This window comes from Mobula hypostoma, chromosome 2, assembly GCF_963921235.1.
Source record: "Mobula hypostoma chromosome 2, sMobHyp1.1, whole genome shotgun sequence".
NCBI classification, from domain to species: Eukaryota; Metazoa; Chordata; class Chondrichthyes; order Myliobatiformes; family Myliobatidae; genus Mobula; species Mobula hypostoma.
Genome location: NC_086098.1, coordinates 64,558,444 through 64,584,740, shown reverse-complemented (window position 1 = coordinate 64,584,740; position 26,297 = coordinate 64,558,444). Strand labels below are relative to the sequence as shown.

The following is a 26,297-nucleotide window of genomic DNA, read 5'->3' as shown; positions in this document are numbered from 1 at the left end:
TAGTTCATCTGGCCCCATTATTATTTATCTCGTCTCATTTTCTAGCAGTCCTATCTCCACTCTCTCTCTTTTATTTTTACATACAAAAAGCTTTTACTATCCATTTTGATATTGTTTGCTAGCTTGCTTTTATATTTCATCTTTTCCCTTCCAGTGATTCTTTTAGTTTCTTTCTGCAGGTTTTAAAAGCTTCCCAATCCTCTGTCTTCCCACTAATTTTTGCTTTATTGTATGCTTTCTCTTTTGCTTTTACATTAGCTTTCACTTCCCTTGTCAGCCATGCTTGAACTATTCGGCCATTTGAACATTTCTTCGTTTTTGAAATTCATCTGTCCTGCGCCTTCCTCATTTTCCCAGAAGCTCACACCATTGCTGCTCTGCTGTCATCCCTGCCAGCATCTCCTTCCAATTTACTTTTGCCAAATCGTCTCTCATACCACTGTAATTTCCTTTCATTGTATTATCCTTATTTCCTTTCAATAACAGAACAATATTTGCTATTCACTTGACTTCTGGGATCTCACCACTAGCTAGAAAGGACATAAAGATCTTAGTCGAAGCCCCAGTGATCTCATCTCTTGCATTTCTCAATAGACTGAGGTTATCCCAACTGGTCCTGGGGACTTAGCCATTTCAAAGTTCTTCAAGAGACCCAATACTACCTCTTCCTTAATTGCAAAATACCTTAGCATATCAACATGCCTGATACTGATTTCAATCTCCTGAATGTTCTTCTCCTTTGTAAATACTGATGCAAAGTACTCCCTTAGGACCTTTACCTGTCCCCTGCCTCCAAGTATATGTTCCCTCTTTTATCGTTAAATGGTCATCCCTCTCCATAGTTATCCTTTTGTTCTTCAAGCAGGTGTAAGATTCCAGGGGATTCTCTTTAATCCTATTTGCTAAGCACGTTTCATGGGCCCTCTTGGCCTTCTTGAATTGCCTTCTTGGGTTTGTTTTTAGCTTCTTTCTAATCCTCATGGATGGCCAGGTGGAGATGCATCTCTACCAGAGGAAGTGTAAGGCGCTCCTACCCTCTGTTAGTCTGCAGGTCACCCTTGAGCAAAGTGTAGCACCTCCTTAGACCACCCGCCCTTGATCAGGGTCATGTGAAGCCTTGGGAGCAGTGGTGGATGGTCGTATGAGCAGCTGGTGCATATCACAAGTCCTGGCTATGCGACCAATGATGCCAGGCAGAAAATCTCTGAAGAGTATTGATTATGGCTGATGTCACCCATCTTGTAAAGACCCTGCCCAGAAGAAGGCAATGGTAAAGTACATCTGTAGAAAAATTGCCAAGGACAATCATGGGCAAAGACCACAAGAGCCCACGTTATATGACACAGCACGTGATGATGATATTAATGATCCTCAGTGGCCCTGATTGATTTCAGCCTCCTAAAACATACATACCCTTCTTTTCATTTCTTGACTAAATTCACCACCTGTCTTGTAATCCAAGGATTCCATACCTTGCCATCCTTTGTTCTTCCTCTTTACTGGGACATACCTGTCCTGTACTCTATGCAGTTGATCTTTTGAAAGCCACCATATATCAGATGCACATTTGCCCAATAACAGCTGTTTGCATAAATCTTAATTTGTTCCCATTAAACTCTCCCTGGTTCGTGGCTAAGCTCTCATAAGATTGATGATTGAAAGGAGTTTTGATCACTGTTTACTCAATGTTCTCCAACGAAAAGGTTAGTCACCTGGCCAAGCTCTCGTTACATGCACATGCAGTGCAGTTCAGCTCTTTGAGTGATTATGCAGAAAGTTTGAAGTTAATAACTCAGCAGTTAATAACTCAGAGGTGATTGATAAGTTTGTGGCCTAAGGTAGAAGGAGGTGAGTTATTAACTTCAAACTTTCTGTATAATCACTCAAAGAGTTGACCTGCATGTGCATGTAACGAGAGCTGTATAACTCATCTCCTGTGGACCACTTTCTGGAGGTTCAAGGCGCCGACTTCTACAAAGAGGGGATCCGTATGCTCCACGACTGCTGAACTAAGTGTGTAAATGTAGGAGGGACTATGTTGAAAAATAAATGGGCTAGGTTTTCTAAAATTGACTCCTCCTACCTTAGGCCACGAACTTATCAATCACCCCTCATATATTTAGACTTGAGGTGAGCTCTATTATATACCCTCTGAGTGCAACTGTGTTGTCTCTGATTAACAGTGCAACACTCTTGCCCTTCTACTTCCCTCACAAACGAGAGAAAACCTGCAGATGCTGGAATTCTGAGCAACACACTCAAAATGCTGAAGGAAAAAATCTAGGAAAAATGTACGGTTGACGTTTTGGGTTGAAACCTCGACTGTACTCTTTTCCTAAATGCTACCTGGCCTGCTGAGTTCCTCCAGTACTTTGTGTTTGTTGCTTCTACTTCCTTCTTTATCTTTTCTAAAACATTGAAACCGTAGAACATTAAGCATGAGGTCCTATCTCTCATTGAATCAAGTCTCTGTAATAGCCACAAATTCATAAATCCATGCAATGAATCATGCTGTAGGTTCACCTCCCTATTCTTAATATTCCTATCATTACAATAGACAAGATGGGACATTGAAGTGTGTTTATTATGTTGTCCCTGCCCTTCCTTCCTTACAAACTTAATGGCCATGACATTTACCTTCCTCTCAAACTTTATTTTCTGACCTGAATGCTCTGGTTCCTATTTGCCTGTCAAACTCGTTTAAATACTCCTGAGTATTATCACCACTTGTAGAAAACGCTTCCTTATTAAACACCGATAGAAAGTAATTATTTATATTCTGATTTTGCCCTTCACCTCTTCAGATAACATTATTCTTCCCTACCTCTTATTACTTGGTTATTATTGACATGCTAGGAGAGATTTTGGGATTTTTTTTTGTCTCCTATTCTCACTTTTTGATTGCAAGAAACTGCTCAGAGTTGTGGACACAGCTCAGCACATCACAGAAACCAGTTCCAAGGAGTATATACTTCTCACTGCCTCGTAAAATGACCAGTATAATCAAATACATCACCCATTCTGGAATTGTTCCAGGTCTTTTAAAGTTTTAAAACTTTTAAAGTTTTTGATTGTCTTTATCATCCAGAGAGCCCTCGCTTTAGTATCCCTTCTGCTGCTCCAGTGCATTGTAGTTATATTCTATATGAAATAACTCCACCTTAGAGACTGACAGAAAAATAAGTAATGAGCAATCTTTGGTTCCTGACTTGGAAACCATTCTCAGACCTGTTCTTTTCAAACTTTTCTGGTGGTAGATTTCATAGGGGATGAATTGCAGTTAGAGTGCTTTAAACATGCTTTTCAGCAACGGTACATAATGTGCTGGTGGGAGAAGGAATTAATATTTAAGATGTTGCAGAGCTCGTGATGAAAATCTGACCTTTAACTGCTATGAATTGATGAACAGCACAACAAGGATTTGGATTGCTATTAGTATTGAATTAGAAATTGGTTTATTATTCTCACATGTACCACGATGCAGTGAAAAGTTTGTCTTGCATGCAGTTCATGCAGTGCTCTGAGGTAGAGCAAGGTAAAACAATAACAATGAAGGAAAAATATGGTAACAGATATAAAGGGCAGTGCAGGTGAACAATGTGAAAGATCATAACATGGTCGATTGTGAGCTCAAGGGTCAAGATTCAGGATTCAAGTACATTTATGATCAAAGAATAAATTACATAACCTTGAGACTTGCTTGCTTGCTGATAGTCACAAAGCAAGAAACCTGAAAGAACTCAATTAAAGAAAAAAAGAAAAATAAGAGACCAACTCTGGATGCGCAAGAGAAAGAAAGAAAAAGAAATACAAATCATAAAAACAATTAAAGCGAACAACAGCATTCCAAACTAAAATTGAGTCCTCAGATCCAAACCTTGGAATAGGCCCAAAGCCTCACTTATCAGTTCATCATATTAGCGAGCATAGAGCAGAGCAGCCAGGGCAGTCTTCATAGCCTCAACACCATGGAGATGACCATTGCGGAGAATGAGTGAAATTGGCTCTTGTCCCAACCGACACCGTCTTTTCAGTCTGTCTGGACCGTGTTTAAATTGACCAAACAGAACAGTAAAAGGCTCTGACACCCTGGAGAGAGGAAATGAAGATCGTGGAGAGTGAGCAAAATTGGCTCTCTCCTGCGATCTGGCAGGAATTTAAATTGTCTAAACAGCGGATTGTACCTCGCACTCGGACCTGGGCATTGCTGCTCTGAAAGCCTCCGGGCCCAGATTTCGCCACCTAGCGACTCGATCTGGGCCCAGATTTCGCCACCTAGCGACTCGATCTGGGCCCAGATTTCATTGCCCTGCCCAAAACTACTCTCAAGCTCTTCAAATCAGCTTTACGTACAGAGTGATCCAACCTTGCACCCTAGTCAGTTGTTTGGGCATCACATCCCATCTGCTGGGGCCCCAACTTCCCCTTTCGCCACCCAGAATGATCCATCTTATCATTCTAGGGAACCATTTCATTGTCTTATAACAACAGGCTAGAAGCTGTCCTTGAGCCTGGTGGCATGTGCTTTCAAGATTTCGTACCTCCTGTCTGATGGAAAAGGGGAGAAGAGAACAATTCCAGAATGGGTGATGTATTTGATTATACTGGTCATTTTACGAGGCAGTGAGAAGTATATACTCCTTGGAACTGGTTTCTGTGATGTGCTGAGCTGTGTCCACAACTCTGAGCAGTTTCTTGCAATCAAATATAGGGCAGTTGCATAACCAAAGCAGTTATGATCCAGGTAGGATTGCTTTCTATGGTAGATTTCTAAAAGTAATTGGGTACGGTCACTGGGAACATGTCAAATTTCCATAGCCTCCTGAGGAAGTAGAGATGTTGGTAAGATTTCTTGGGAAATGTTGTTGTCATGATACCATGTTACTAAGCTGCCCACCTCCTTCCTGTACTCTGACACATTGTTATTTGAGATGCGACCCACTGCAGCGGTATCCTCTGCAAGCTTGTAACTGGAATTAGAGTGGTCACGACTGCACAGGGAGTACAGTGGCGCACGGAGGTTGCAGCCTTGTGGACCATCAGTGTTTAGAATAAGTATGGCTGAGGTGTTGCTACCTGTCCTTATTGATTGTGGACTGTTAGACTGGAAGTCAAGGATCTATTTGCAGAGAGTGGTGTAGACTCCCAGGGTCTGGAGTTTGGTGATGAGTTTGCTTGGAATTATTGTATTCAAGTTGGAATTGTAGTCAATAACCAACGGTCTGATATAGGTGTCATTCAGAGATGAGTGTGTGGGTAGGGAGATGGTGTCTGCCATGAAACCTGTTTCAATGGTAGGAGAATTGCAATGGGTCAAGGTTGTCTCGGAGGCCGGCATTATAATAAAGGCATCCGTTAGTCTTGCGAGACCATGGATCTGCGCTTGGAAAGTCTTCACTCTCCAGGTCGCAGGCCTGGGCAAGGTTGTATGGAAGACCAGCAGTTGCCCATGCTGCAAGTCTCCCCTCTCCACGACACCAATGTTGTCCAAGGGAAGGGCATTAGGACCCATACAGCTTGGGACCAGTGTCGTCGCAGAGCAATGTGTGATTAAAAGTGCCTTGCTCAAGGACACAACACGTTCCCTCAGCTGGAGCTCGAACTCACAACCTTCAGGTAGCTAGTCCAATGCCTTAACCACTTGGCCACATGCCCACGTGCTGGCATTAATGTGTTCCATAACCAGCCTCTCAAAGCGCTTCATGATAGTAGATCTTAGAGCCACTGGGCTCTTTTCTCTGTACTCTTTCAACCCTGTTTACACCTTTCCTTGTAGGTAGGTGACCGAAACTGCACATAATACTGCAAATTAGGCCTTACCAATGTCATGTACAACTTCATAAATCAAAGCAATGAGTACAAGAGTTGGGATATGTTGAAGGCCAATATGCCAAAAGCTTTCCTTATGACCCTGTCCATCTATCATCCACATTCAATGAACTATGGACCTGTATTCCCACTCCTCAGTAACCTATCCTGGTTGGTCCTACTAAAGTGCAACACCTTGCCCTTGTCTATATTAAATTCCATCTGCAGTTTTTCAGCCTGTTTTTTTTTTTTGCAAGTGGTCCAGATCCCACTGCAAGCCATGACAGCTTTCCTCGCTGTCCACTACACCCCCAATCTTGGTGTCATCCACAAATTTGCTGATCCAGTACTGAATTAATTGCAACTTGGCTTGGAATGGTTCTCCCAGCAGATGTTTCTGAAAACCAATAGGATCTTTTCATGTGAGGTAGAATGAGCCCTTTTCACAAGCTGCCCATTATGTATAAAATACAAGGTTGGCATTCCTAGGTTAGTGAATGGTGATCACGAAGCTGTTTGAGTGGAAGATATTCAGGGTTACACTTGCATTTTTCTGTGGAATTGAATAAATATTAAAGTTGGGGAATTAGTTCGGACACAGGAAAAACGTGGCAGGGTATCAACTTTAAGTACTTTGGGTCAGGAGTGAAACACTCCAGTAGGAACCAGGGTAATAATGAAAAACTAGTAGGACAGGCGGCGGTATTGTAGCAGTAGAGGGCAGTGATGTCAATATCTGTAAACTTAGCGAGGTTCCCTGAAGACAATAGTTGGTGCGAGAAAACATGAGTATAATGCAAGGATTTTAGTTAATATTACTGGTACTCTAAAATATCCAATATTAACTTTGATTCAGTATTCATCCCATCCAATGTAAACTATTCACTCTTTTCACCACTGGTACATGATGCTGTAGGATGTGTACTTCATATCAGGCACTGCAGTTATTCACCTAGGTTTCTCAGAGTGTTTCCCAAACATGTGATCTACTAAGATCAAGAAAAGAGGGGCATGTGGGAAAATCACTACTTGCATTTTTCCTTCCCAAGTTCCTGCATCATCATGAATTGGGTTTATATCACTGCTCCTGCATTCTAATTGTAACCAAATCCTGGAACTGCCTGTTTAGTAGCTTCAAGAAAGTACCTCATCAGAAGGAATGCATAGTTTCAAGGTGGTATTTCAGCAGCATCTTGTTAAGGACAGGTAGAATGGGCAATAAATGTCCATAAATTTGAAAAATTATTAAGCTACCTTCTCTCTAGAAACATTGTAAGATGAAATATACAAGAAAGCAGTTACTGGAAGCTAATTTTGAATGTATGCAACTGTTTAAAAACTTTCCTTTTTTTTAAAAAAGGTTCTGTTTTGTCTTTGCTTTTGGATACCTCACCCTCTGCCAAGTTAGCAGAGTATACCTCTTTGATTACGGACGATATTCAGCTGACTTTACCGGGTAAGTGTATTGCTCACACTATTTGAAACCAAGTTAAATGAATTCTGAGGAAAAAGTAGACATTACTGGAATTCTGTTTTATGTTTAGGAAGATTATTATATTCAGTTTTCAAAATGGGAGTTTGCTTTTTAAATTCTGTATGCAACAGCCAACATTTGAGCCGATATTTTCAGTGCCGGTTCTGTAAAATTTACTAGTGTTAACAATTTCCAGAAGATGCTGAATTTAGATAAATGAGGTTCCTGCAGTGTTTCCAAATATAAGCGCTGCACGATAGAAATTGCTTGCTTGGCCTGGTGTGGGTGCACTGTACTGTTTTAGCCATGCTGTTTTTGCATACAATCACTTCAGGCTAATGTACTTGTTCATTGAGTAAATATACAATTGACCACTCAACAAGGAAGGCATCAATATGAACAATTCAACAGCGCACACAATGCTGGAGGAACTCAGCAGGTCAGGTACTATCTAACAAAGGAAATAAACGTGATGTTTCAGGCTAAGGCCCTTGATTACAACTGCAAAGGAAGGAATGGTCTGAATAAGGTGGTGAGGCTGGAGGAGGTGATTGGTGTGAACAGGTGAGGTGACTTTATTCCATGGTTTTTTGGGTTTTTAGCAGGATGTATAGAGGAGGTTTGACCCTAAAGTAGAGCAGCAGAGACAATTTGGCAGTAAACGATATTTTCCTAATAAACTGTAAAATAACAGGCCACAAAGCAAGAAAGCACAGATACTTAACACAGTAAGGTAACTGAAGGCTAGGAGCAACTGGTTGAAGCTGTCTGGTTTGTATGAGTGAACAAGGATTGTGGATGAGAGCTGGGTTTAAATGGTCTGGAGGTGATGCTTTCTGACTTCTGTTAACTGGGTGGAGCCTGCCTGTGCAGGCCTTACAGGATCCTTCCCCCCCTGCCTCCACCCCACCAGCATCCAATACCTCAGGATGATCCGGATGAATCCAGTGGAATTCCTCTGAGCGACGAATCCAAGATAAAAGTGGATGGCACCCCAAGACCTGTCCTCTGGGCTGTACCTTTCCACCAGGTACTGGACACCGTATCCACGACAACACGAATCCATCAACTGGCAAACTGCATACACTCGATCACCTTCCACCATCCTAGGTTCCGGAGGTGCAGGTCAGGTGGATTGAGTGGTCCGTGGACAACGGGCTTGAGACCAGACACACGGAAAGTAGGTGTGATCCGGGGGGTCTGTGGCAGCTGAAGATGGTAATTGACTGGATTGATGCGGTGGGCTTGACAGACGGGACCTCCACTGTGGGAAACCATGGAGGTTAGTAGCTATGAAGCACTTCACAAAAGGTGATGCAGCTGTGCAGATTGTGGGATAGTTTGGCCGAGAGTGGATGCTACCTCCATTCGGAAGGTGTAGAAGTGGCAAAGCATTGCAGAAATTTCTCCAGTTGCTGTTTGGCTCTTGAGTGTCTATTGGTCTGGGGGAAGCAGTGGAGATGTACTACATGTTGGAGAACGAGGTCTGTCATCTCAATGGCTGACAGCAGTTTAGGGAGGGCAATGAAATGGGCCGCCTTGGAGAACCGGTCTACCACTGTCATGATCACTGTGGCCCATCAGAAGGTGGAAAACCCACAATGAAATCCTTGGCAATGTGGGACCACAGGCATCAAGGAGCCGACAGGGGCTGCAGGAGCCGGGAGGCACTGGATGGAGGAGTTGGACTGGGCACAGAGGACAGGCAGTGATGGACTGAATGTACACCTGCGATCATGGTGGGCCAGCAGAACCAGCGTTGTAGAAAATGCAGACTCCATTGTGTGTTTGGATAGCCGGAGAGAGGGGAGGAACGGGCACACTGGAATGCTTCAGAGCACATGGTCACCGGCACATGCACGTAGTTGTCAGGTGTGTCGGCTGGGGTAGGCTTGTACTGTAATGCCTGGCAGATCCAGTTGTCATGGTCTGATCAGGGCGAGGATGTATCTCTGTTTCAGCTGGATTGAACTGTTGTGACAGGGCATCCACCTTAGTGTTTTTGGAGCCCAAGTCACTAGGAGGTAGTAAAGTTGAATTGCTGATAGAAGGCGGCCCAGTGAGCCAAACGTGGGTTAAATAGGCGAGTCTAGTGAATGAATAATGGATATGAGATGCTGGTGGTCAGTCCAGATTACAAAGGCTCAGTGTTTCCCAGCAAGCAACATCTTCATTCCTCCAAGGCCCAATGATGGCATGTAGATCTCCATTTCCTCTTCCATAACAGTGATGTGTAGAGTTGAACTTGCAGAAGTGGGTGGCTTAAGGGTGTGTCTTCACTTCCAGTCCCTGCTGGGAAATGGTGGCCCCAACGCTCATGTCAGATGTGTCCACCTCTACCACAAAAGGACCAGAGAATAGGCGAGGTGGTGAAGTGTCTCTTGAACTCCTTGAAAATGTGGTCACAGCAGCAGACCAGGTTATCAGTGAAATAGGTGATTTGGAGAGTGGAGAGAGAAGAGAGGAGTGCCACTAACTGCAGTTCCTGGTGAAGTAGCCGTGGAAGTTGGAGAAGCCCAAGAAGTACTGTAGCTGTTTGAGGGAGCACAGTCAGGGCTAAACAACAACCGTGGGGTGTGCATCTGGCATTTCTCCAACTTGCAGTAGAGCGGGTTTTTGAGGAGATGCTGAAGGACTGAACCAAAATGGTTTTGGGGGTCTTGGAGAAGATGAGAATATATTGAGGTAGATGAACACATACCTGTATAACACACCTTAGGGAATTTCATTGACAAAGACTTAGAAAATGGCTGGATTGTTGGAAAGTCTGAAAGGCATCACCAGGTATTCATAATGCCCTGTGGGTGTTATGAACAGGGTCTTCCACTCAGTCCCCTGGCAGATGCAGATCAGTTTGGTGAAGATCTGGGCTCTGCAGAGTGCTTTGAATGTGATTTCCATCAAGTGGAGAGGGTAGCAGTTCTTGGTGATTTTTTTGCGCCCACAGTAGTCGATGTTGGGACAAAGACCCCCATTTATCTTTTTGATGAAGAAGAATCCTGTACTGGCTGGGGACTGGGACGGTCAAATGAAGAGGTGCTGCAGTGCTTTGGCAATGTAGTCATTCCTGGCTTGTGTCTCAGGGAGAGAGGGAGAACAGATGACCTTGGGAGGGAGGTTGATCATATTGTCGTATGGGCTGTGAGTTGTGCTGGCGTGTGGCGTGGCCAAGTGGTTAAGGTGTCGGTCTAGTGATCTGAAGGTTGCTAGTTCGAGCCTCAGCTGAGGCAGCGTGTTGTGTCCTTGAGCAAGGCACTTAACCACACATTGCTCTGCGACGACACCGGTGCCCAGCTGTATGGGCCCTAGTGCCCTTCCCTTGGACAACATCAGTGGCATGGAGAGGGGAGACTTGCAGCGTGGGCAACTGCTGGTCTTCCATACAACCTTGCCCAGGCCTGTGCCCTGGAAACCTTCCAAGGTGCAAATCCATGGTCTCACGAGACTAACGGATGCCTATGGGCTGTGAGGTGGCAGGGCGCTGGCTTCCCTTTTTTGAATGCGATGGCTAAATCGTGGTATTCCTGTGGAAGTTTGGTGAGGTCAAGAGTTTCCTCAATTTCCATGGACTTAAAGGCTGAAGGCAGCTGAGGTTGCAGGCAGGTGGCCGACAAGTGGCTCCCCAACTCGGTAATGAGTCAGATGACCAGGCAAAGTGAGGGTCGTGAGTGGTGAGCCAGGGATATCCCAATTTGAGAGGGGTGTTGAGTAAGTTCATAAGGAAGAATTGGATGGACTTGCGTGGGTTAAGTGATGAGTCTTTTGAATGGATATGAGATGCTGGTGGTCAGTCCACTTACAGTGCTCCTCAGTACTCAATTGCATGCACTGACCGTTGCTGACCCCAAGGGACGTCCCTCAATCACGTGATGGAGAAGGGGTGAGAAATAGGTTCAGTAAGGAGTTCAAGCTTTGCACGTGGAGTCCAGTCCAGAAAGTTGCCTGCTGCGCCAGAATCCGCCAGAACTTCCTGTGTGCATAGAGCCATTGGGGTATGGAGGAGGACAAAGAGTGTGAAATTGGGCAATGGCTCTGGAATGAGAGGGTAAGGGAGCTTACCAAATAGAATGCCCCTTTGGTGCCGTTTTTCAGTACGCAGTGGGCATTTGATGTGTGGGTGATTGTTGTCTCCACAGTAAGCACACATGTTGTTTCTCCACTGACACTTGTGCTCTTGGGGGCAGTGGTGTGCTTAAGGAGCCCTCCCTACCTGCATGGGCTCTGGAGGCATCGATGATGAGGATCCTGCACCCTGAAATGGTTCTGGCTGGTGATCTGGAGGGCCATTCCATAAGATGCTTGTCATTTCAGAGGGCCAGAGTGATGAGGCTCTTGAGGTCAGTGGGCATCTCCCAGGTAGATAACTCATTCTTCAAGCACTCCAAGAGGCTGTGATAGTAATGGGCCAGCAGCACTTCCACATTCCAACTGCACTCTGGCGCAGTGGCAAGCAGATGGGCAGTGGTTTCCTGCTGCTTCAGGATCACATGTTCCTGTTGACAGATGACTTCCTTTAGGTGATCATCTGTCAATTGGTTCACTCATCCTGTCAGGAAATGTAGAGGAGGCTTGACCCAAAAGCAGAGCACTGGAGACAATTTAGCAGTAAACAGTATTTTACTAATAACTGCAAAAAAACAAGCCGCATGGACCAGAATGCAAGAGAACACTCAACTAGGTAACAGAAGGCAAGAGCAACTGGTTAGTTCATAATGAGTGAACAAGGACTGTGGATGACAGCTGTGTTTAAATAGACTGCAGGTGATATTTTGGAAATAAATGGCAAGTGGCTCCTGTTAGCTGAGTGGAGACAGGAGATTGGGAGGTGCTTGGCTGTCTGCATGGGCCTGACAGGTTTGGTCCAAAATATTGGTTGTTCATTTCCCTCTGTGGGTGCTGCCTGACCTGGTGAGTTTCTCTGGCATTTTGTGTGTGCTGCCTAAGATTTCCAGCATCTTTGGAATCTACCATGTGTCAGTGAATATGATCAATTACCAGTTACGCATGTAACTTTCTTGTGCATCTGTTCTAAAAATTGAAATTGCATGTTGTGTATGTCTTACTTTATTTTCACTGATCATAAATATAGCCTGCCTATCATGGATTCCCAATGAATTGCATGGAGTAAATGCTATATATATATAGCTTTTGACAATACCACAATAGACAGCAAATGGAGAAGACCAAACAATAAATTTTACAGCCTTTTCTGGATGAAAGGCCATTGTTTAACCCTCTTCATTAGCCTGCACCTTAATAGGTACCAATTTAATCCAGCTACAGATTAAATTCTGAACTTTTTTTAAAAATAGCTCAAGTGGTTTTGTTTTTCTCTTCTATTTCTGTTCTGTAGTCCAATGATGATAATAACACAGAAGATAACCAGCTTGGCTTTTGAAATTCATGATGGTAAGCAAAGATCAACTATTTGTATAATATATACAATCAAAATGAGATACAAGTCCAATGAACAGGGTTTACTTCTTTAAAAATGTACTTTCACTTTTTGCTTTAATACTTTCATAAACACAGTGGATGGGAAGATGTTGGAGTTGATTATTAAGGATGAGGTCTCAGGGTACTTGGGGGCACATGATAAAATAGGCCGTACTCAACATGGTTTTCTCAAGGAAAAATCTTGCCTGACAAACTTGTTGGAATTCTCTGAATAAATAACAAACAGGATAAACAAAGGAGAATTAGTGGTTGTTGTGTTCTTGGAATTTCAGAAGCTTGGATTTTCAGAAGGCTTTTAACAAGGTGCCACACATGAGGCTGCTTAACAAGCGATGAGCTCATGATATTTCAGGAAAGATTCTAGCATGGATAAAATAGTGGCTGATTGGCAGGAATACAAAGAGTGGGAATAAAGGGCACCATTTCTGGTTGGCTGCCGGTGACTAGTGGTGTTCCACAGGGGTCTGTGTTGGGACCAGTTCCTTTTACGTTACAATGATTTGGGTGATCAAATTGATGACTTTGTTGCAACGTTTGCAGATGATGTGAAGATTGGTGGATTGGCAGGTAGTTTTGAGGAAGTAGAGAGGCTACAGAAGGACTTAGACAGATTTGGAGAATAGGCAATGAAATGACAGATGGAATCCAGTGTTGAGAAATGTATGGTCATGCACTTTGATAGAAAAAATGAAAGGGTTGACTATTTTCTAAATGGAAAGAAAATACAAAAAACTGAGGTGCAAAGGGTCTTGGGAGGCATTGTGCAAGATTCCCTAAAGGTTAATTTGCAGGTTGAGTTTGTGGTGAAGAAGGCAAGTGTGATGTTACCATTCATTTCAAGAGGACTAGAATATAAAAGCAAGGATGTAATATGGAGACTTTATAAAGCACTGGTGAGGCCTCACTTGGAGTATTGTGAGAAAGAATGTGCTGAAACTGAAGAAGATTCAAAGGAGGTTCATGAAAATTATTGCAGGATTAAATGGCTTGTCATATGAAGAGCTTTTGATGGGTCTGGGCCTGTATTCACTGGAATTCAGAAGAATGAGGAGTGATCTCATTGAAACCCATTGATTGGTGAAATGCCTTAATAGAGTGGATGTGGAGAGGATATTTCCTCTGGTAGGAGAGTGTAATACCGGATGACACAGCCTCAGAATAGAGGGGTGTCCTTTTAGAATGGTGATGAGGGATTTCTTTAGCCAGAGAGTGGTGAATTCTGCACTCTTTGCGACAGGCAGCTGTGGAGGCCAAGTCTTTGTGTATTTAAGATGGCGGTTGATAGAATCTTGATTGGTCAAGCCGTGAAGGGATACGGGAAGACGGGAAGAGATTAGGGCTGATTGGAAAATTTGATCAGAGTAGACGCCAAAGGCCAAATGGCTTAATTCTGCTCCTATATCTTAGGGCCTTAAGGATTCAGTTTGATCTGCAAACCACTCCTTTCAGGTGGAGGGGCAAGAGGAGCAAACAAAATGGATTATGATGTTATTATTTTCTCTTGTAATGCCATTAGAAGTACTTCTTGAATGATACTGAAGGGAGAAGACAGGAAAAAGTTTCTTTTGGAATTGAAACAATATTGTCATTGAACAACGTAACCAGAGCCAACAAGTGCAAGTCTGGAAGTTGTGCATAATGTGTACAACGGTCTAATGATTGTATACCTTGAGTATTATCCAGCTGAAACCATCAGTATACATGGCTTTCATTTAACTGATGAAAACAGTGAAGAGCCATGAGACTGAATTCTAGGATTACAGGAAAGTTTAATAAGAAATGACAGGTTCTTCAGCATTTTTCTGTTGAAAAGAGGCAGATAAGAACAAACTTTATTACAAGAAGTAACCATAAATGTGCAGAAAAGATAAATCCAGAGCATAACCTCAAGTTAAACACCAACAATGGGACAAAGGTTCAGGCCAACAAGTCGAAATATTAATGCAGATGTTGGAGAAGATGCTTTTCAGAATTTGTTAATATGGACTGGGTTTCTGAATGGATGGAACTTGCGAGTAGCTAAGGAAATGATTTTAAATTCCTGCTGCTGGCTGTACGGAGTTTCTACGTTCTCCCTGTGACTGCGTGGATTTCCTCTGGGTGCTCTGGTTTCCTCCCACAGTCCAAAGATGTAACGGTTGGTAGGTTAATTGGTCATTGTAGATTGTCCCGTGATTAGTTTAGGATTAAACTGGGGGATTGTTGGGCGGTGTGGCTCAAAGTACCAGAAGAGCCTATTCTGCACTGTATCTTATTTTTTAAAAAACTTAAATAGTTTGATACTGTTAGGAAAGAGATTGGTAAAGGAGAAGTTTGCTGTGGCGTGAAGGGATTCTGTCAACCACATCGTCTACCTGTCTCTCAGTGCAGCATCCCTTGACCCTGATCTGCGTTTCAGCTTAGATACACAGTCTCTGGAGAATGATTTGAACCTATAACTTATGGACTCTGAGGCAAGGGTTACTCATTAGTCACAAGACTAACATGCAAATCCAAGTCAGCAGTTTTAAACCAGGAGTTTTAACTTGACCCAAAGAAATTATAGTCGTCTTTATAAAGAATGCTCCTGTGATTTATTTTTTTTAACATTTTTCCTTGATGTTGATGTCACTGGCAATGCCTGTATTTATTTATCCCCAGTTATCTGTGAACTGAACTGGCAATTCAGGGTCAAACACATTAGTGGACCCACGCAACATATAGGTGAGGCCACATCAGGGTAGCTCATTCCTCTTCTGTAGGTTGTATTTTACAACATTTTTGTTTCTGAAGAAAATGAATGGTTCTGGATTTTTTTTTCAGAATTTGTCAACACATGGACTGGGCTTCTAGGTACATGAATCAAGTGTGACAATGAAAAAGTGTGTATGGAACTGGAGGAAATAGCAGAGGTACTTAATGAATACTTCAGTATTCACTACGGAAAAGGATCTTAGCAATTGTAGGGATGGCTTGCAGTGCACTGAAAAGTTTGAGAATGTGGATATTAAGATAGAGGATGTGCTGGAGCTTTTGGAAAGCATCAAGTTGGATAAGTCACCGGGACTGGATGGGATGTACCCCAGGCCACTGTGGGAAGCAAGGGTGGAGATCGCTGAGCCTCTGGCGATAATCTTTGCATCATCAGTGAGGACGGGAGAGGTTCCGGAGGATTGGAGGTTTGCGGATATTGTTCCCTTATTCAAGAAAGGGAGTAGGGATAGCCCAGGAAATTATAGACCAGTGAGTCTTACTTCAGTGGTTGGTAAGTTGATGGAGAAAATCCTGAGAGGCAGGATTTATGAACATTTGGAAAGGCATAATATGACTGGGAATAGTCAGCATGGCTTTGTCAAAGGCAGGTCGTACATTACGAGCCTGATTGAATTTTTTAAGGATGTGACTAAGCACATTGATGAAGGTAGAGCTGTAGATGTAGTGTATATGGATTTCAGCAAGGCATTTGATAAGGTACCCCATGCAAGGCTTATTGAGAAATTAAGGAGGCATGGGGACATTGCTTTGTGGATCCAGAACAGGCTTGCCCACAGAAGGTAAAGAGTGGTTGTAGAGGGGTCATATTCTGCATGGAGATCGGTGACCAGTGGTGTGCCTCAGGGATCTGTTCTGGGACCCCTACTCTGTGATTTTTATAAATGACTTGGATGAGGAAATGGAGGGATGGGTTAGTAAATTTGTTGATGACACAAAGATTGGGGGTGTTGTGGATAGTGTGGAGGGCTGTCAGAGGTTACAACAGGACATTGATAGGATGCAAAACTGGGCTGAGAAGTGGCAGATGGAGTTCAACCCAGATAAGTGTGAGGTGGTTCATTTTGGTCGGTCAAATATGATGGCAGAATATAGTATTAATGGTAAGACTCTTGGTAGTGTGGAGGATCAGAGGGATCTTGGGGTCTGAGTCCATAGGACACTCAAAGCTGCTATGCAGGTTGACTCTGTGGTTAAGAAGGCATATGGTGCATTGTCCTTCATCAATCGTGGGATTGAGTTCAAGAGCTGAGAGGTAATGTTACAGCTATATAGGACCCTGTTCAGACCCCACTTGGAGTACTGTGCTCAGTTCTGGTCGCCTCACTACAGGAAGGACGTGGAAACCATAGAAAGGATGCAGAGGAGATTTACAAAGATGTTGCCTGGATTGGGGAACGTGCCTTATGAGAATAGGTTGAGTGAACTCGGCCTTTTCTCCTTGGAGCGACGGAGGATGAGAGGTGACTTGATAGAAGTGTACAAGATAATGAGAGGCATTGATTGTGTGGATAGTCAGAGGCTTTTCCCCAGGGCTGAAATGGCTAGCACGAGAGGGCATAGTTTTAAGGTGCTTGGAAGTAGGTACAGAGGAGATGTCAGGGGTAAGTTTTTTTACGCAGAGAGTGGTGAGTGCGTGGAATGGGCTGCCGGTGGCGCTGGTGGAGGCGGATACGATAGGGTCTTTTGAAAGACTCCTGGTTGGCTACATGGAGCTTAGAAAAATAGATGGCTATGGGTAAAGCCGAGGTAATCCTAAGGTAGGGACATGTTCAGCACAGCTATGTGGGCCGAAGGGCCTGTATTGTGCTGTATGTTTTCTATGTTTCTATGTTTGACCTAGCCAATTATTGGGTGGCAGGGTGGAGCTACGTCTCTAGTAAACGGAACGTAAGGCACCCCATCCTTCCACTAGCCTGTAGATTACCCTTGGGCAAGCTGTCGCACCTGCTTAACCCCCTCCCCCCCAAAATCAGGGTCATGTGAAGCCACGGGAGCAGGTGGTGAATGGTCATATGAGCAGCAAGCACTGTGCAACCTCTGACAGCAGGCAGACAATCTCTGAAGAGTATTAATAATGGCTGAGGTCACCTGTCTTGTAAAGAAACTGCCCAGAAGGCGGCAATGGCAAACCACTTCTGTAGAAGACTTTGCCAAGAACAATCAGGGTCAAAGACCATGACTGCCCACGTCATACAACATGGCACGTAATGAATGAATTACTCAAAGCATCATGGGAGATAAACGGTTAAAAAAAAGTAACTAGTGATATTCAAACGTGAATGAATGCAAAATCCTGGCTTTGCCTAAGTTATGGAATAGTAAGTGTTTGCATTTCATTACACAAGAAGAGTCAGTCACTGGATGTATTCAATACAAAAAATTGCTTAGTTTTACATGTTATTGGAATTAGGGGATATAGAGAGAGAGTGGGAAAACAACACTGAAGCAAAATAAATAACCATGATATATTGAATGATCTCTTGTTCCTGCTGCACAAGGTGGCCTGTGTCTTTTTGTGTGTGGTCTTGAATTCATAATTATTTCCTATTATTTAGTTACTTTTGTGCACCATATTTGACCTTGATTCTCCAAATGCAACATCATAAAGAATTTGTTAAAAATATTAAGATGATCAAATCTGTTCAATTTTCCAGTCAAGTTTTTCTACTTGTAAACTTCTCGCTTATAAAGAAAATTGCCTGTGTAAACTTGCCACTTTGTAATTATACCTTTCTGTCAGGGGACAAGCTGCAGTGCCACCACTTTCAAGAGATTGTAATTAGTGTCACAAGTTTGCAAGTCAAGTTCCATTAAAACCAAATATAGCAATTGCCATTTTATAATGCAAAATATTTTAAATGCATTATTTCATTACTTTAAAATAGGAGTGAAGTATAGATGTGCCTTTTGCAATTTTATCAAGATTACATTTGATCTTCTGATGTGAAATACTTTCAAAAGTGTCAAATTCTTCATATATAATTTGCCTTTCACATGTTTTTTCCACTATCTCTGAATCCATGCCCTTCTAATTTATAAGCTGTTTCTATTTCTAATTTTGGTTACTACTTTTATTACTAGGTTAAAACTGATCATCCAGTTGTTATCTAGTTTCTCTTGGATAATGTGATAAGTATCTACAAGTCTATTTACACAGCTCACATTATGTTAACTTTTGGAAAATTTTACTTTTTCCATTTAATTCTACTTGCAAATTTTTATTTCATTGCTATTTACTGCCTGATCGTGGACTCTTACATTTTAAGCAACTGCTGATGCTTTTCAAATTGCCCCCATAATGAATATGTTAAATTGAATCCACATTACTCTACCAAGGCCAGTGAGAATTATTGCCTAAAATACTAATTATTAAGCTGAAACATCTCATTAAGCTAATTTTTGTGGCCATATACTATCCTTTGAGAATTTCTCTTCGACATTTGAGGCTTTAGCTTTTTAATGCTTTAGCTAGAAGGCATAAAAGCTGTAAGTTGTTTCTCCCCCCCCCCTCCCAATTAGAACGGTGGGAATGCCAGGCAGGATAGTTGATAGTTGAATACTCCTCTTGCAGGATGTGAGAAGCAGGGAGACCTCCAGTGTCCCTGATGCCTATACCTATAAGAAGTTCATCCGGCTTCAGCTCCTAACACTCTGTGTAAACGAGTTGGAGCTGGAACTGGATGAACTCTGGATCATTCAAGAAGCTGAGGGAGTGATAGACAGGGCATATAGAGAGGTGGTTGCACCAAGGTGCAGGGCTCAGGAAGTGGAAAGGGGTTAACAGCCAGGGCAGAGTACCCCTGTGGCCAACCCTCAACAATGGGTATATCATGTTGGATACTGTTGGGGGGATGACCTATCAGAGGAAAGTCACAGCAGTCAGGACTCTGGCATTGAGTCTGGCTCTGTGACTCAGAAGGGAAGTGGGTTGGGGGGGCGGGTGGTAAGAAGAGGTGAGCTCTGGTGATAGGAGATTCTTCAGTAGCAGAACATAAAGGAGGTTCTGTGGATGAGAACAAGATTCCCAGATGGTATGTTGCCCTCCAGGTGCCAGAGTCCGGGACATTTCAGATTGAGCCCTCAGCATCCTTAAGTGGCAAGGTGAACATAGTCGTGATCCATGTAGGTACCAGTGAAATGGGTTGGAAGAGTGACGAGGTTCTGCAAAGTGAGTTCAGGGATTTGGGTGTTAAATTAAAAGGCAGGACTTCCAGGTTTATGATGCCAGGATTGCTGCCCATACCAAGTGCTAGTGAGGCCAGAAATAGTAAGGTTACACAGTTTGACGTGTGATATGCTAAAGAGTTTGTGTAGGAGGGAGGGCTTCAGATTTTTGGATGATTGGGAAAGTGGGACTTGTACAAAATAGACAACTTGCATCTGAACTAGAGGGGCACTAATATCCTAGCAGGAAGGTTTGCTAGTTCTCCTCGGGAGGTCTTAAGCTAGAGTTGCGGGGGGATGGGAACCAGAGTGCCAGAACAGTTAGTGGAGAGGTTGTGGAAGCGGATGTTGTTAAGACTTCAGACAAAGTCGGGAATCAAAAGTTTGGGTTTAGTGCAACTAATGTCCTGGGCTGTGTATATTTCAATGCAAGTATCAAGGCAGGTAAGCTCAGGGCATGGATCAATACCTGGAATTAGGATATTGTAGGAGGGGCAGGACTAGCAACTCAATATTCTGCGGTTCCGTTGTTTTAGATATGACAGCGTGGGAGGGATTAAAGGTGGGGGGGGTGTTACAAGTCAGGGAAAATGTCATGGAATTGCTCAGTCAGGACAAACTGGAGGATTCATTCAGTAAGGAGTAAAAAAGGTATGGCACGTTAATAGGGTTAAATGACGGACCACCCAACAGTCCGTGGGATTTAGGGGAACAAATTTGAAGGAGATCACAAGAAACATAAGGTTGTTATAGTTTGTGATTTTTAACTTTTCACATATTGACTAGGACTCCCATACTGTAAAGAACTAGATGAAATGGAGTTTGTCAAGTGTGTTCAGGAAAACTTCCTTAATCAGTACGTAGAAGTCCCGAGAGAATGTGCGATACTTGATCTGCTATTAGGGAATGAAACAGGGCAGGTGACAGAAGTTTTTGTAGGGAAATACTTTGAAACTAATGGCATTATGATCAATAGATGAAAAGTAAATATGGAAAAAGATAGGTCTTGTCTGTGGATTGAGATTCTAAATTGGAGAAAGGCCAATTTTGATGGTATCAGAAAGGATCTGGCAAGCGTGGATTGGGATGGGCTGTTTTCTGGCAAAGGTGTATTTGGTAAGTGGGAAGCCTTTAAAAGTGAATTTTTGAATACAAAGCTTGTACTGTATGTGCTTGTTAGAATAAAAGGTAAAAATAACAGGTTTAGGAAACACGAGGTCAATTTAATCAATGGATGGATTACAGGGTGTTCGAGAAAAGAGTGTGAGGGTTTGGCCCTCATTACTTAAAAATATGATGGCACCTGATGAGCACTTGAAACTACCCAAGTGCTGTGTATCAAGAGCTGGAGGTGAGAGTAAACCAAATATCTACATGGACACTATAAGCTTAGGGATACCCTCTACAATATAAAGTCTTATCATGGAAAGAATACTATTATTGAAAGTTCGTAAACAGTGTTTCATGTAGACGTTTGGCATGATGTGATATTTGGAAATGACAAGTGGTTGTTTATTTTTAGTATTTTGGACTGCTGGTAATCAGATACAGTAATATAGTGATGTTCTAGATCATTAAAATTTTGATGAAAAGAACAATTATGTCAGGAATATGCATAGAATAGCCCAAATTCTGACTATCTGTTTTATTCCAGAATGGATTGGGGTACTCTTTTCATCAGGTGATCAAGAAAACTAATCTTTATTTAGTTATTCATGTAAAGTTTACCTCTCTTCATACTGGTTTTAAAAGTTAACTACCACGTTACTGCCATTGAGCGATGGTTTTATTTGGTTTCTGAATGATAAACAGCTGATAAATGCAGACTGTAGATTAAAACAATCCTTGCCAGTAGAATAATCTCCTATTCTAAACAATGGGCTAAAAATATATTAGATCTCTAATCTCCCATTTGGCTTTGAGTGTGGCATGCACAAGCTTCTCTATTGATGCATTCAATTGATGACACTTAACCCAACTGTTAACAACACATTATACAGACAAAGAAGCAAAATCTGTTATTTGACTGCCACACTAAGGCTACGTCTGCACTACACCGGATAATTTTGAAAACGAAGCTTTTTCTCTTCGTTTTGACCTTCCGTCCACACTGAAATGGGGTTTCCACCCCCGAAAACGGAGAATTCAGAAATGGTCTCCAGAGTGAATAAATCTGAAAACGCCTAATATCCGTTGCAGTGTGTACGAGGTAACCAGAGCTTTCTAAAACTGCTGTCATGACATGCCGCAACAGATGGCGACAGCACGGCATTTCATTGTTTTCTTCTTCTTCTTATTATTATTACTACTTCATTGTCGCCAAAGAATTGATACTAGAGTGTACAATCATCACAGCGATATTTGATTCTGCGCTTCGCAGAACCTAACAATTTCAGAACAGACGGCAACGAAACTGAAGCCAGAACAGTTAGAAATGTGCTCACCAAATACTTTGACCCATAGCTTACTGAATAAATAAGTATACTCACTTTGCCCTGTTTTCTGTCCTTGCTTGTATGAAGGTGCTTTACCTATTTATGCAAGTACTTCTCTGACAATAGATGTGTAACAGCCTAATGTAACATTGTATGGAAATACACAATAACGCTGATGCAGACATGTTTTATACATTTAACAAGGTGCTTTATTAATGCAACAGAGTTAGTCAATTTTTCAATGTTCGTCGTCAGCCGGGTCATACTGTCTGTGAACTCCCTGTCGGTTGCCTCCATACGCTCCAGTATTTGTTTTTTTTAGTTTTAAGTCCTCCTGCGCGAGAGCCAAGAACAATTCCTTTTAAGTTTTTCTGCTCTGTAACTGGACAAATGCGCACAAAGTATATCGCTTCCTCTTCGCTTGTTTTCTGTGTGTCCTGCGCATGCCCAGTAGGAGGAGATTCGCCCAAATATCCGTCTAATGTGGACAGAGATATTTTGAAAAACGCTTAGTGTGGACGCCTATCGTTTTTACTCGAAATTGGCGTTTTCAAGATTATCCGGCGTAGTGTGGACGTAGTCTAAGTAATTTTGTTTTGCCCTATCCCTCTCACATGCTCTCCTCTTTTGTTTTTTTCCTCATCCTGTTGCAGGGTCCCAGTCTGAAACATTAACTGTTTCTCTTTGCATTGATGCTACTGGAGGGCTGTAAAGAAAAGAATTTGCCCTACTGTGGGATAACTATTGAATGCAACAGCAGAGCAAATTCTTTTTATTATTTCTTCATCTTCTTGTGTTTATTTCTTTAAATATAATTATTTAATAAAATTTTACTATCTTTGTCTTTCATACATTTTGACAGCCCTTGCCTCCTGTGTAAACCTGTCAGTTTGTCCTGAGGGTGAACTAGAACATGATTTGTGGTAGGATGCCTGTTGTCTACTTGCTGCTGAGCTCTTGCTACGCCTGGCCAGATTGTGGGGATGAAGTCAGATGTTTGGCCATCTGCGTTCATCCCTGAGGGCAGTCAATTCAGACAGCAAAATCCAGCTCACATCAGCTTAAGTTTTGGGAGAAGGGTCCATACCTTCTGAGTCAAAACCAGTTGTACAACCTGGTGAGCCAAGAATTTTAAAAATCTGCAGGTTGTGGGAAAAATATTAAAGCTATTGAGTTTGCAAAGATATAATTTTTGATTGGGGTTGAAGAGTGATGTCTGTTTTGAAAATCAAAAAGCTGAAGGTGCTGGAAACCTTGGAAAAAAGATGTTAGAAGTGCTCATCTCTCATTCTTTTCAACTGAAATAATACACACCCAATCTGTTCAACCATGCTTCATAAGTCTTACCTGGCTAATGAACCTTCATTAGGTGAACTGTCTCCAGTGATGATGCATCTTAAACGAGGGGGAGCAAAGCTGTATATAGTACTTGTGTCTTATACAGTTGAAGCAAAACTTCCCTTCTTTTACACTACAACTCTCTTGAAATTAAAAAAAGCCTGTAAATAAAAAGAACAGACATACTACCTCATAAGGTGAAATGAAGCCTTTATTATTGTAGCAATCCTTGCTACTGTGCTAATATTCTCCTTCAATAAAGGATAGCATACCATCCCTCTTTTTAACTGTTTGCTGCATCTTTGTTTTCAGAGACTGGTACAAAAAAACACAGTTGTGATTGTATTTCATTACTTTCCAATCACTCTATATAAATAAGACACTACTTTTCTGTTTCTGGATAACTTTGTGGTACATAGCTTGTCAGTTTAAACATTTTTTTCTTGTTTCAACCAGTGTTATGGTCTTGCCCTCCCAGCCCCTCTAACCTCCTCCACTTCTTCAAGCCTTTGATATTTCTGTATACCGTTTGACTTGGGCAGTGTGCATTCACTGTAGAGGTTCTTTTCAGCTGCATTGAAATTTTCACCCTAAAGCTCAGTCACCTTTTTCCTTGTGCTCTTGAGCAAATACCATTTACTTCCTTTGATTTTCTTACAATACCAAAATACAAAATTTTACTGGGAATTGTTGAAGCGAGGAACAAGGTACAGAAGTTTTATATACTGAGAGAACAAGAAGAAAAGTTCTGAAAATTAAAATGATTAACTGCTGTACTCATACTGAGACAAAATGCATTGTAAAAGTTAATTTCTTAAGAATACTTTATAACCAAAATATTTGTATAATTATTGAAATAACTTTTTTCATAAAACAGTTAATACCACTTTTCAGTTCTTTTAGTTTCAAAAATATTTATTTGTCTTCTGAAACATTTAACTTGTATGGAAATATGATGAAGTTATTTAACTCCTGCCCCCATCCCCCCCTTCACCATTCCTCATCCTTGTTTCCCTCTCTCATCTTATCTCCTTGCCAGCCCATCACTTTCCTCTGGTGCTCCTTCCTCCTTTTCTTTCTTCTGTGACCTTCTGTCTTCACCTATCACCATGTATTTCTCTCTCATCTACCTCCATTTTTTAAATCTACTCCTCATCTTTTTTCTCCAGTCCTGCTGAAGGGTCTCTGCCTGAAACATCAACTGTTTACACTTTTCCATAGATGCTGCCTGGCCTGCTGAGTTCCTCCAGCATTTTGTGTGTGTGTGTGTGTAGCTTGGATTTCCAGCATCTGCAGATTTTCTCTTGTTTTGTCATTTAACTCTGTCTTCGTTTTGGGTTGTATCCTTGGGATGTTCCCTCTTTCATAGCTTATCTTCAAAGTTCAAAGTAAATTTTTTGTCAAAGTACATATATGTCACAATAAACAACCCTGAGATTCATTTTCTTGTGGGCATACTCAATAAATCCCATAACCATAGTAGAGTCAATGAAAGACGACTCCAACAGGGCAGACAGTGTGCAAAAGAAAATAAACTCTACAAAGTCCTAAAGACGGACCTCAGTTCGAAACGTCGACTGTTCATTCTTTTCCATAGATGCTGCCTGACCTGCTGAGTTCCTCCAGCATTTTGTGTGTGTTGCTTTGGATTTCTAGCATCTGCAGAATTTTTTTAATGTTTATAAACTGTGCAAATACAAAAAGAAAGAAATAATAATAGCAATAATAAATAAATAAGCAATAAATTGAGAACATGAGATGAAGAGTCCTTGAGGGTGAGTTCATAGGTTGTGGGAACAGTTCATTGATTGGGCAAGTAAAGTTGAGTGAAGTTACTTTCCTTGGTTCAACAGCCTGATGGTTCAGGGGTAATAACAGTTACTGAATCTGGTGGTGTGAGTCCTGAGGCTCCTGGGCCTTCTCCCTGATGGCAGCAGTAAGAAGAGAGTATAACCTGATGGGGCTCCTTGATGATGGATGCTGCTTTCCAACAACAACACTCCATGTAGATGTGCTCAATGGTGGGAGGGCTTTAACCGTGATGGGCTGGGCAATATCCACTACTTTTGAAGGATTTTCCATTCAAGGGCATTGGTGTTTGCAGACCAGGCTGTGATGCAACAAATCAATATACTCTCCACTAAACATCTATAGATGTTTGTCAAAGTTTTTGATGTCATGTCGAATATTCACAAACTCTTAAGGAATAGAGGCACTGCTATGCTTTCTTCATAATTGCACTTGCATGCTTGGCCCAAGACAGGTCCTCCAAAATGATAATACAGGTTTCCACTTCACACTTAGTAGGTCATTTTAGTCCCAAGTTGCTTATATAAAAAAAAATGGAATTCAAAATTATCTAATGATGTCTCCATAAATCTAGGAATTTCTGACCAACATTGACGTTCATGTTAACAAAATAAATAATTTTAGTTTGGTATTCATTTTATAGTATATTACATGCATTCTTTTATAATAAGGGTTATGCCAAATGACTACTTCTCTTCTAATATCAATGTTACTGGCTAGATACATTACAATCATACCCAAATCCATGTTCAGTAATATACCAACAGTCAGCTTGTTGTTTTCCACGTTGTTCTCTGTCTGCTTTGCCTACTCAACAAACTTGGATGTTTCCTGTTGAAGCTTCTTTCAGCTCTCATCACTAGTCAATCCTATGTAGATTTTATCATGAACAATTTATTAAAGGTATAGTTGATATCCTTGGGCAATTGTTGATATAGTTTGTGAATTGCTGGGACGCAAGCACAGATCTTTATAGCACCCACCCAGACATGGACTACTAACCTAAAAAAAAACATTTCTGGGCCTACAGATGCTAAGGAAAGAATTGCCTGTCCATC

The 26,297-nt window shown here is 42.0% G+C and overlaps 1 protein-coding gene across 2 annotated transcripts in view; it reads left to right on the top strand.

Moving 5' to 3' along the window:
* Positions 1-26,297, top strand: part of mboat2b (membrane bound O-acyltransferase domain containing 2b) — a 181,693-nt gene that overhangs the window by 102,786 nt on the left and 52,610 nt on the right. For both annotated transcript variants that reach the window (XM_063038088.1, XM_063038095.1), the window contains exons 4-5: positions 7,169-7,264; positions 12,636-12,691. In XM_063038088.1, coding sequence (XP_062894158.1) covers positions 7,169-7,264; positions 12,636-12,691 — 152 coding nt within the window. The remainder of the gene's footprint in view (positions 1-7,168; positions 7,265-12,635; positions 12,692-26,297) is intronic.